Source organism: Paramisgurnus dabryanus, chromosome 6 (assembly GCF_030506205.2).
Source record: "Paramisgurnus dabryanus chromosome 6, PD_genome_1.1, whole genome shotgun sequence".
NCBI classification, from domain to species: Eukaryota; Metazoa; Chordata; class Actinopteri; order Cypriniformes; family Cobitidae; genus Paramisgurnus; species Paramisgurnus dabryanus.
In genome coordinates, this window is record NC_133342.1 from 49781949 (window position 1) to 49794689 (window position 12741).

The window sequence follows — 12741 nt, forward strand, 5'->3', positions numbered from 1 at the left end:
GGGATGTGGTGGAACGAGAGCTTCGTGCCCTGGATGTGCATCCCACAAATCTCCATCAACTGCAAGATGCTATCCTATCAATATGGGCCAACATTTCTAAAGAATGCTTTTAGCACCTTGTTAAATCAATGACCCATATAATTAAAACTGCAAGCAGTGATGGAAGGGCCCTCGCACACATGTGCACCGCCACTCTATGGCCTTAGTAAAGCAATGAACCCGGGGGATTTATATTTCAGTGGGTGAATATAGGTGGATTTTCAAAAGAACTTTGAAGTGCCACACCAGCCAGTAGCATACAGAGCTTACAAGTGCAGCAGGTGTCGCTATGATTGTAATTGATTGTTGTAACATTGATGTGTTCAGGCCAGGACCCTTGTCAAATGTATGATGTCTGTGACAGGTCGGACATTGCTTGCCTGAGTTACAACAGCTTTTTCATGGTGAACTTTGCCAGGCCGCCAATGACACGCCCCTTTAACGAAATGTCAAGATCTTCACTCTTTATCATTTTGAAGTCCTTAAGTTCAGACTGACCAAATATGATGATGATCTGAAAAAAAATCTATTAGCAGTAAATCAAAGTGTAAAACATGGCATTTTCAACTGCCAGCAGGTGGCGTTATAACTTTTACTGAATTTTGCCATGTTGATGTGTTCAGGCCATGACACTTATCAAACATGTGAAGTGTGGGTCAGATTGGACGTTTTATGCCTGAATTAGAACAACTTCCTGTTTCATTGGGAAACACAGAAATTTGGCAAGCTGCCACGGACACACCCTCCATCCAAATGTCAAGGTCTCCGCAATTTAGCATCGCAAAGGCCTTTAGATGACACAGACCAAATACGATGATTATCTGATTAAATTTCTAGGAGGAGTTCGTTAAAGTACGAAGGCCAGGAATGGCAAAATTTTCACTCAAATTACAGAGAAAATTCAAAATGGCTTACTTCCTGTGGGGTTTAGAGCTTTGCTCCAAGAGACTTTTTTGTAGGTCTCGGAGTGATACATAATCCTATTGAATTTCGTATCTCAACGTTTAACGTAGCGGGGGGGCTGCTCCATTGAATTTTTGTAGGTGGCGCTATAGAGCCATTTTAACACCCCCAGTTCTGAATCCTATATATCACATGAACATTTTCACCACCTTTGACACGTGTGCAACGTTTCATGACTTTTTGAGCTCGTTTAGGCTGTCAAAAATGGGATTCATTTAGCGATACTTTGCGAGGCCGCAACAGACACGCCCTTTAACGAAAAGTCAAGGTCTTTGCCATTTATCATCACACAAGGTCTTGAGATTAGACTGATGAAATATGATGTTGATATGGTTAAATCTCTAAGAGCAGTAAGTCACAGAGTTAAACATGGTATTTTCTCCTACCTCTAGGTGGCGCTATGACTGAAGCTGAGTATTGGCATTGAAATGTGTTCAGGCCAAGACCCTTATCAAACATGTGAAGCGTGGGGCAGATTGGACATTGTATGCCTGAGTTAGAACAACTTCCTGTTTCATGGCGAAAACGCTGAAATTTGTCAGGCTGCCACGGACACACCCTCCAACGAAAAGTCAAAAGCTCCACAATTTAGCATCGCAAAGGCCTTTAGATGATACTGACCAAATATGATGATGATCAGATTCTCTGGGAATCAAATCTCTGGGAGGAGTTCGTTAAAGTACGACGCTTGGAAATGTCAAAAAAAGACAGAGAAAATGGCTGACTTCCTGTGGGGTTTAGAGCTTAGTTCCAAAAGACTTTTTTGTAGGTCTTGGGGTGATAGATGATCCTACCAAATTTCGTATCTGTACGTTTTTCGTAGCGGGGGGGGGGCTGTTCTCTTGAAATTTTGCAGGTGGCGCTATCGAGCCGTTTCTACACGCCCACTTCTGACGCCTATACCACATGTACATTTTCACCACTTCTGACGCGTGTGCAAAATTTAATGAGTTTTTGATTATGTTTAGGCCTTCAAAATTGCGATTCATTTAAATAATAATAATAATAATAATAATAATAATAATAATAATAAAAGAAGCAAAAACAATAGGGCTTTGCACCCACGGTGCAGCCATTCTGGCCTGCTCCTCAGTGCTCGGGCCCTAATAATAAACGAAGCAAAAACATTAGGGCTTTGCACCCACGGTGCAGGCCATTCTGGCCTGCTCCTCGGTGCTCGGGCCCTAATTAAGGCAGTTCTGAAGGTAAAATGGGGTCAAACACAGTATTAGTATGGTGTTCCTAATAATCATTTAGGGTAGTGTAGTATAGCTGGTATATAATAAACTTTAAGTTTTTTCATGAAGAGACACTGTAACACAGTTAAACCTCAGGTGGTGTTGTTAACCCGATAAACTAAGTTTATTTATGAATAGATACTGTAAAACAATTAAACCTCAGGTGGTGTTGTTAACCCAAATTTGACCAGTAGATGAAAGAGGTCTTTAGATATGCAACCCTTTGATGTCTTAATCTCTTCATCACAAAGATTTTTGTACTGTTAGCCTTTAGGCTCACATAACTGGGTATCTGCTGAAATATATCATGTAATGTATACATATAATGTGGTTCTAAGATGATGATTTTACATACATATTCATGTGTAATATTATTTTAAAGGTCATGGTGCGATGAGTAAAAAGGTCTCATTTCTATAATTCTAAGATAAAATGGTTAAAGGTTTTAGATAGAAGATGTATTTATTTTAGAAGCGGTGGTTTTGCTAGGATACCTCTGGCTATTTTGACCAGATGTTCTTTAGGATGACTTGGTAAAGGTCAAACTGTAGTTTTTTACGATGTCTTTGTTCTGGTCAGTATTTAAGGTAATTGGCAAGGGATTCAAGGAAGCTTCTGTATTCAGACTTCCCGCACTGCTGTGTGTCGTTTTACTTGCCAGGTAGGATTTGACTTTGTGAACACATATCAGTTACCAGTGCTGTTTGCAGATGAAGGCTGGTGTGATCCCTGACTTTGAGGCAGAGGTCGGAGTGCTCTCTCAGATGGAGGGGGAGGGCGGACTGGGCCCCGAAGGCTTTGGTGGTTGAGGAGCCCGCCATTTCTTGGTTGATATTTTGGGACTCGCAGCAATAGAGTGGGGAGAGCTTTGTTCCAGCAAATACCAGTTTCTCCATTTTCTCTGAAAAGCAGAGAAGTGGTGATGTTGGAGAGAGGGAGAGAGAGTGTGACGACATCAGCTGTGATTCTGGTGTTTCTGAAGGCTGGGAGGGAGTGTTATCATTGCTTCTTTTGTCATTATCAACAGAAACGTCCTTGGGTGTTGATTCACAATCCAGCTGTAGCGAGGTCTGTGGGCAGGGCTCAGCCTGAGCTGTGTCTGTGAACAGTAGTTGTTGTGACTGCAGAGTTTTATCCTTGTCATCTGAATGTCCATCCAGGTGCTGGTGTAAAATCCTGTGGTCATTTCCGCTGTTCAGTAGTGGACTGGCACACTCAGCTGATGGATGATGCATGGAGAAAAATATATTGTCTTTAAGCAACTTAGCACCTAGTTTGTTTGGGTGGATACCATCTGTGTTAAAAGTTGCCTTTGACTCCAGAAGATATTGAAATTGTCAATGTAATTCAGTCCTCTCATGGTGCAGGTTTTTTGCAGCCATGAATTTAAACTTAGTAGCCGAGAAAACATATTTGTTCCTCGGGCTGGGAGAGGTCCACTGATAAAAGATTGAACATTCAGTTTTGCAAGTGTTTCAAAAAGTTCATTAAAATCCCCCTTAAGGAGCTCAGACTGCTCTTTCTGAATATAATTTTTTCCCACATGTATGACAATCCGACTGACAGACTTATATTTCATCAGAATGTTGCAAAGTTCCTTGTTAACATCAGAAACCGTTGCCCGAGGAAAACAGTATGTACGGGTAGCCTTGCTTTCAAAGTTTCTGATAATAGAGTCACCCACTATCAGCGTGCTTGGCTCGGCTGCTGTCTGAGTGGAGCGCCGCTGCCTGTATGATATTGAGTGTCTGTTAGCTCTGTAAGCTACTGGCTGATGTGATCTGTGCCCATTAACATTTGGGGATTCTTCACCCAAACTCATTAGTGCTTCAAATTTATTTTCAAGCCGTACAGGGGGTGGTAGAATACCAATATTGGCTACTCGAGTTGTACCCATATCTGGGGTAGATGATGCTAATGCAGCAATTTGTGACACTCGTGACAGTCTAATGTCTTGAGCACTTTTGGGTCTCGCACCCTGTTTATGCCATCGGTTTGTGTCCTCGATTACTTTAGGTTTCTCTGAGCTCACTATGACCTGTATAAAAACATTAGGTTTACAGGACTCACCAGCTTTATGTTGAAAAGGACCACGATGAAGCTCCGCTGTATGTTCCGGCAGGGTCGGCAGTGCCACAGGTAACTTTGTTTCGAGAACTGCAATCTTTTGTAAAAGTCTGTGGCAGTTTGAGCAGCAGGTGGATTGAGATCCAAAAGAAGGCATTTTATCTTCTTTTATTCTGATTGAGTGTGGGCAGCTGTGCTGTCCTGTTTTAGGATTGTCAGCTGCCGGCAATAACAGACTGGTAGACCGCTATGACAAAATCCCCAAGTTGTTGAATATTCAAAATATCAATATGGTTTCAGGAATTTGTAGTTTTAGTGTGAGTGCCCAATTGTTTAGTTTGAGCACTGTGCTGAACTGTGGTTGAATCAAAAAATAAAAGCGCAAAAGCAAAAGCGCAAAGCACAGAGCACAAGTAAAAGCGTCCGAACAGTCGTTAGGCGTTAACATGGAATTATAAATAATCAATAAATTAAATTAATATTAACAATGTATTACGTTTGATTATATCATTTGGAGTCAGATTGGGAAACCCACAGTGTAAAATAAGATTAAAAGACGAAATTTGAATGAATGTTTTATTCTTAAAGGAGGAGATTCAGAACACGAGATCCCTTCTCCCACGCCATTGGATTCCGTCGTTGGGCCGGTGGGTGGGTCCTTACAGGAGTATAATATATATATAATATTTTAATTCCTATAAAAATTAATAACAAGAAAAAATGGTACTTATGATATCCTAGCATATCCTCTATACTGTAGAATTAGCTATGTCTGGCTCTCTCTCAAGGGTTTTTTTCTTCCTAGGACTTTTTCCTCCTGACTAAAAAGCTGGGAGGTTTTTTCTTCTAAGAGTTTTTTAACCCCTAGGAAGTCAGCTGACATTTGTTTAACTTAGCACCCTCTTCTATACGTTACGTATTACTACGCTCGCTAGAACAGTTTAATCTAAGCCACTGTACTCTGCTGCTTATGTTGTCCACCAATTTTTTTCTGTTTTTTCTCCAGCTTTTATTAATGCAAAGCTGCTTTTAAGCATTTGTGAAAAGTGCCATATAAATAAATTAAATTAAATATATTCCAAAATATTACATCTTACATTTTTTGTTTTTGTTTTGATGACCCACCCCAATTTGCCCCACAAATAAAGTGACAATTTCTTTACCCACCCAACAGTGGTGGTAAGTAACGATGTAAAAATACTTAGTTACTTAAGTATTTTTTTCGGGGATCTGTACTTTACTTGAGTATGTTTTATTTGCATCTACTTTTACTCTTACTCCACTACAATATTAAAGAAAAAGTTTACTTTTTACTCCGATACATTTCCCCATGCCCGCCCCAAGTACACTGGCTTTCCAAACCAATGAAAAACTGGGGGGGGGGTTTGAAAAAAAAAGCATATGCTCAGCAGTCAGTTCGGCGCACATTGCGAAGTGGAAGATGACCACAGAAACAGGTGAAGGTTCAGCTCTCGCTGCCGTTCCCCTAACCTTTATATTGTTATGTCTCAATGCAAATAATCAGACTAAAAATCATGTGTTAAACAGTGTTTATTGTTCAGAGAAAATGAATATATAAATAATGAGTTCATCACGATATAGAGGACTTAAACGGATATTTATTGACAGATAAATAAACACTTACAAATCTTACCACTGCAGCTAGTCGCCAATCCGTTTTTAGATAAAATATTCAAAGCTTCTCCTTTACATCATATTCTCTTTATAAGACGTGTCAAATCAATTGGAAATCATTAAAATATATTTTTGTTCACACATATTTAAGTTAACATTGCTAAATGAAGAAAAATCTCAAATAATTTTCTAAAATAATGTAGTCTCTGAGATAAAAAGATTTCATTCACTTTAACAAATCTTACCACAGTTTATCCGCCTAAAACGTTAGCTATCTCTGTTTCACATCAATCAAAAGCTTCTTTGAACCTCATATTCTCCCCATATAGACTTTAACAACGATCGAAAACCACTAAAATATATATTTGTTCTCTCATATTTAAGTTTTCTAAATGACGAAAGAAAGAAAAGAAATCAGTAAAATAATGTTTGTTTCTGAGGTAAAATTAAACTAAGTTCGCAAGCGCATGCTGGAGGAGCAGAGTAGAGAAGCGCGTGCTGGAGTAGTGGAGTGCGGACGACTTACGCACTAATAAAGAATACAATGAATTTAATGATGTTTTCACTTAATTTCCAAAACAATGGATGGATAGCAGCAGTAGTGAATACATACGGAGCACTGGGACTTCTCTCTAGGTTATAAAAAAATAAAAATAACCTACAGGAAATGATCTGGGAAGGTTCTCTTTAGGTTATAAAATTAAACCTAAAAATAACCTGCAGGGAACGTTCTGGGAGCGTTCTCTCTAGGTTATAAAATTAAACCTAAAAATAACCTGCAGGGTTCTTATTTTGGTTCCCAAAAATAACCAAATGGGAACCATATTTGAACATAAGGGGAACGTTATGTGTTTGCTTGGAAGCTAGTAAGCACAAATGGTTCTCCTTGCATGCTGCCAAAACAATTGATCTGCCTAATTATTGCTATACAGTTATTTATTGGAGGACTTTCTACTTTTAATGGAGTCATTTTTTATTTGGGTATTAATACTTTTACTCGAGTATAACTTTTGAGTACTTTTACCACCCCTGCCACCCAACAGGTTATTAGATGACCCGTGCATCTCCAGCCTCTAGCACAGTGGTTCTCAATGTTATTCCCGGAGGCCCACTGTACATTTTTCATATCTCCCTTATTTAACACACCTGATTCAAACAATCGGCTCATTGGTAGAGATCCCTATGAACTGAACTGATTGTGTCAGCTGAGAGAAACATACAAAATGTGCAGAGCAGTGGGCCTCCAGGAATGTGGAGAACCACTGCTCTAACATATTTGCTTTAAAGGCTTCTGTCACTAAATGAGGCACTTATGAGCATGCTTCTGAATTATAAAATAACAATGGAACGTTGTGTGTTCTTCATGGATGCTTGTGAACTATGACTATGTTCAAACTGTAAGTTAAAATCCGATATTTGTGCATATCCGATTTGAATGACTGACTGTCCTCTGTATCACAACTGTTCATATCAGATTTGTGTGTCCTGCATTGCTTTTTTCATTTTCCGACTATCTGCAGTGCTTTACAGACTGATCGGCATCAAAAAGAGAGAAGTGCTATCGAATCACCTTTACACTTAAGGTCTTCTTATAATATGACAATTTGTAGCTGGGGTTCTGGGCTACTGCGTCCAATGAAAAAGTCGAAGAAACATAGGTGGGTGTCATATATGGTTTTATTCCTTGCTGTCATCTCCACTAACACATCGACAAAAACACAACAATCTTGCTTCTACAACAAAGTTTGACATGCTTACGTTTTATATAGTGTGAGAACGTGAAATAAGTAAAAAGCTTTGCTTATTAGAGTGTTTTGATTTCCAGAAATTTCAAACCATATATGAATGTAGCTTGAACATATGGGGGCGGTTTCACAGACAGGGATAAGACTAGTCCTAGACTAAAAAAAATGTAAGAGCTGTCCAAACTGAGAACATCTTGCACTGACATATCTTAAAATACATCAGTGCTCTCTGTTTTGCCTCAAAATGCACACAAATAATGTTTTTAGTAAGACAGGTTTGTTAAAACTAGTTATATTTACTATTTAAACTAAGGCCTAGTCCTGGTTTAAGCTTATCCATGTCCGGGAAACCACCCCATGAGGTTGTAACTTTGTAAAAATCGGATTCCAATCAAAGTTGGACTGACATTAGAACAAAGAGTCTTAGGACACCAATTGGAACAGATGCTATGTTGTATTTGTTGAAATGTTCTTCTAACAATAAGCTACCAATTAATTTCAAACAAACCTTTTATATCCTGAAAATGTCATAAATGAATGTGCATTCTTACCATATTTTTGGGGTTTGACAGTAAGAAGTGTTGGGCCACATGCACAGGCAGCAGGTTGAAGAGAATTCTTTTGTTGTCAAGTTTAACTTTTTCCATTCCATCTCTCTCCTCCTCTGCCTACAAATAAAAATTACACATCACAGAAAAGTGGTACACTGTATTTATCAGAAATCTGTGTATCATTCGTTCATTTATTTTTTCAATTGAAACCAAAAATGAAAAAAAAAAATACTTGTTTATTCAATATTTGTTTCCAAAACCAAAACGATAAACGGTAAACGACTTGTTTTTCAAAATTTCGTTTTTGTGTTCAAAACAAAAATATAAAAAACAGATAACAAGCAATAAGAATCCGTGTATCGTTCGTTCAATCGATTTTTCAAATTAAAAACAAAAATGATAAAACAAATAATGGCTTGTTTTTCGATTTTTTGATTGTGCATTCAGATCAAAATACAAAATATGAATAACGGGATTAGGACAAATTTTAATTTTATACGTTTGCAGACATATGCCAATGAAATCATTTTAAACAGACCAAGTAGGCCTACTATTGTGGTAATAGATTGCAGACATTTTAATAAGGTTGTGCATATGACAGAGCAATCATGCTCTCCTGTAAGACTTATTCTATACAAAAAGTATAAAAGTTTAGCCTAATGATCTTCTCCCAATGTGCACGTAAGGTAACACTATATTTTACGACCCGCAAAGTACCGCGTAATTAAACCGAATTTACAGCGTACCTATTTGTAACAACAGAATACCTCTACAGTACGTACTTGTAGTTATAACAATATTTTAAGTTTGGGGTATTAAGGGGGTAAGAATATATGGAAAATTATTCTCTAAGTATTTCATAACTACAGGGTACCTATTGTAATATTACGTGGTATGTATGTCTTACGTCTATGGGTAATATGGTCTATGTGTAATATGTTTTTTTTCATATTTGCTACTTACCTGATGAAGTGTTTTGTATAGCCTACAGTTGATGTCTACAAGCCACGTCGGCAAATAAAATATAACACACAATAAAAATAATAGCAACTTGTACCTCTTTGATCTGTATATGTATACAGGAGTTACCAGGTAACTCTTATATTTGCGGGCTGTAAATTGAAGTGGGGCTTATTCCCCGATTGTTCTGTGTATGTACCAGGTAACTCTCATATTTGCGGGCTGTAAACTAAAGTGGTGCTTTGTTCACCTCTGGTTATAAATGTTATAGGGTAAATACCATAAACATACAGAATATTGTTATTTTTATTTTAAAACAACTTATTTCAAAACATCTTTAAAACACTATAATTAAGCAAACACTTAATGTTTATTATCACATAACTTTTATTTAAAATAAAAAGTCATGACAATTTTTCATTGTTTTTGCGGCTTGGCTTCCTCTGTTGGTGTTCTTGTCCACTCGGATGATGAGTTGATGTCGTCTCACAAATGCTGTTCTCCATTACATATAAAAAACATAAATGAAAGCCTTCAGTAAATGTTTCTTCACTGTGCCTTGACAGAAACAGAGTTTTCTGAGCCAGTACTTTAGGCTTACTTTACTTATGTGCTAGCTAACCTGCTACCGTTAGCTAGCAACTTTCTTGAAAAACATTGTTTGAAATGCGTGAGTCATGTATTAACAAAACCAGTCACCTTATCCAGCATGCGGATCCTGCTCACATCACTCGCAGCCGTACTCCACAGTGTAGAACGTTTTTAAAACCTCTTAAAAAAATTTCACCTCAGGATCGCGTTCCAGCAAACCTCCTGCGGACGGCCGCGCGTTCTACACCTGCGCAGTAGCCTACGCATGTAGTCGTCTTTTGCTTTAGTGGGAGCTGATATCTGCTGTTGTTTCATTCTGGTTTGCCATTGCATAAATTATATTTGGCTAAAATACTTGTGTTTACAGTAAATAAATTGCAAAGCACCACTTCAAATGTCCGCAAATGTAGGAGTTTCCTGGTAAATAGGGAATAAGTTGCTATTTTTATTGTACTTACCTTAAAAAAAAGATAACCACATTAAATCAGCTGGACTTTTGTTATTAAAAGCAAGTAATATAGGCTACTAAAATAAAAGTGATATGCTGTTATATTTATTTGCCGATGTGGCTCGTAGACATTGACTGTAAACATAAAACATAATTTCCCCATAGACTTGACTAAGTCATACATACCACGTAATATTACAATAGGTACCCTGTTGTTATAAAATACTTAGAGTATAAATAATTTATAATTCTTCATATTCTTACCCCCTTATTACCCCAAACTTAAAATATTATTCCCTTATACCTACAGGTTACCTACCCTGTTGTTACAAATAGGTACGCTGTAAATTCGGTTTAATTACGCGGTACTTTGCGGGTCGTAAAATAAAGTGTTACCCCGACATTTGGCCTATAAACAATGTTCCTATAAAGACACGTTTTAGCGTATCGCATTAAAAAACCGACAACGATGACTGAATGCGCTCTCTTTTAAGGTGCACTAGTGGCATCATCGGGATGCAAAGACATTGCCAGGTTTACAGGGCATATTAAAAAAAAAACATTCACGCTAAATGCAAAATGTAACAGAGAAACATAGCCTACATTAAATAGGGCAAAGCATATCACTCAAAATTCTAAGCAACGAAAACCATATTAGCCTATTTTCTGCCAAACTATTTCAAACATTCTTGCAGGTGTACATGTGATCAGAATCAGGCCCGGATTGGCCATCGGGAGAACCGGGAGAATTCCCGGTGGGCCGGTCTGTTTTTTGGAGGCACGAGGGCCGGTGTCATCATACCACCAGGTTGAAGGTTGCTGTCCCTATGCTGACAGCACTCACAGCAGCCTCATTGGCGTAATAACATTACAAAGAAAGGAATAAGATATTAATATAGCAATGATAGCAAAAATAAGTAATATTATAAACTTAAAAAGGCAATTCATAATGGAATGAGTGCTAACTAAATATGGAAAAGAAGATTTCACATGGCATAAATTATGTAAACGTGCAATTCGTCATTAAACAATATTAAACAATATTATTACTTGCACATTGGGTGAAGACCATTAGGCTAAACTTTTAACAAGCGTGTGCTACAATTAAGAGTCATTCTATATAGGCTAGGCGAAATTTCAGCTATTCTAAATCTTAAGTGCATTTTTGTGAAATGCACGTGAAAGAATAACTAACGTTCTAATGAATTTACGTAGCTCGTAGAAATTGCTCTTAAGTGCTAAGTTCAATTTTATCGGGAAACCCAGCCCAGACCACCCGTTCCGTCACGGAAGACCAGAGTTCCGACCTCTGCCGTATTTATACACTTAAATTTAATCCCGCACCACAAGAATCCTTATAGGCATTTTTCACGATATGCTGCAAACAGTGAAATCGCAATGCAAGCACATTTTTTTCATGTAGTGGAAGAGTTTTGTGCAGCATTTATTTTTTAAGGCAATAGCCTACATATTTTTTTATCACCGTGCCATATCCGAATGAATAATAATAGCAGACAAAAGTTTAAAAGTCGGCCTGAATAAGCGAATAAGACTTACAGGAGAGCATGATTGCTCTGTTATTATGCACAACCTTATTAAAATGGCTGTAATATGTTACCACAATAGTAGGCTACTTGATCTGTTTAAAATGATTTCATTGGCATATGTCTGCTTAGGTATAAAATTAAAAATCAAAATTAAAATTTGTCCTAATCCCGTTATTCATATTTTGTATTTTGATCTGAATGCACAATCAAAAAATCGAAAAACAAGTCGTTATTCGTTTTATCATTTTTGTTTTTAATTTGAAAAATCGATTGAACGAACGATACACGGATTAATAAGGACTCACATTTCATTTTCATTTTTTATGGATGCCCAATGGGTTGGGATGCCAGTGGCATGACCCTTTCTAGAGGTTTGCATTCCTGTGGCTTCGATAAGATTCTTGCGGTGCAGTATTAAATAAATAAAAAGACGGTAGCCATCGGAACTCTTGTGAAATTTAGACGTGAGGGCTGGTCTGACAATCGTTTATTAAGTTATGAAGTAATGAATACTGTTTCCTGGACCGTGTCCAAGCCTCCACTAATTTCAATAGAGGATCTTATATAAACAGACACTATTTTACACGTTTACGAAAAAAATTATTAACTCACAGTGTAGCTACGATGCAATCTCCATGCTTACATAATCACCGACAGTAATATATTAATATGTCCATGAGTTAATGTCTGATCATCTCAAATTTTTCTATGGAGATAAAAAAAGGGATCAGGTGTTTTTGCATTATGATAGGAGTGCATAAAATCGTGATTTGATTTCATTTCATTTCCCTATGGCATTTGAGAGCGGTTGGACCTGGCATCATGTCACAGAACAGCTTATGCACTTTACTCGACACTCTTTGCTTGTACGGATGTTTGAAAAATACTTTATTTATTAGTAGGGCAAAGATGTAGTCATAGCCTATATAGAATTTAGAGAGATATTTAATTTATTTT

The 12741-nt window shown here is 37.6% G+C and overlaps 1 protein-coding gene across 1 annotated transcript in view; it reads right to left on the bottom strand.

Annotated features, from left to right (window-relative positions):
- adcy1b (adenylate cyclase 1b) overlaps positions 1-12741 on the bottom strand; it is a 550524-nt gene that overhangs the window by 111026 nt on the left and 426757 nt on the right. The window contains exon 15 of the mRNA XM_065272926.2: positions 8239-8355. Coding sequence (XP_065128998.1) covers positions 8239-8355 — 117 coding nt within the window. The remainder of the gene's footprint in view (positions 1-8238; positions 8356-12741) is intronic.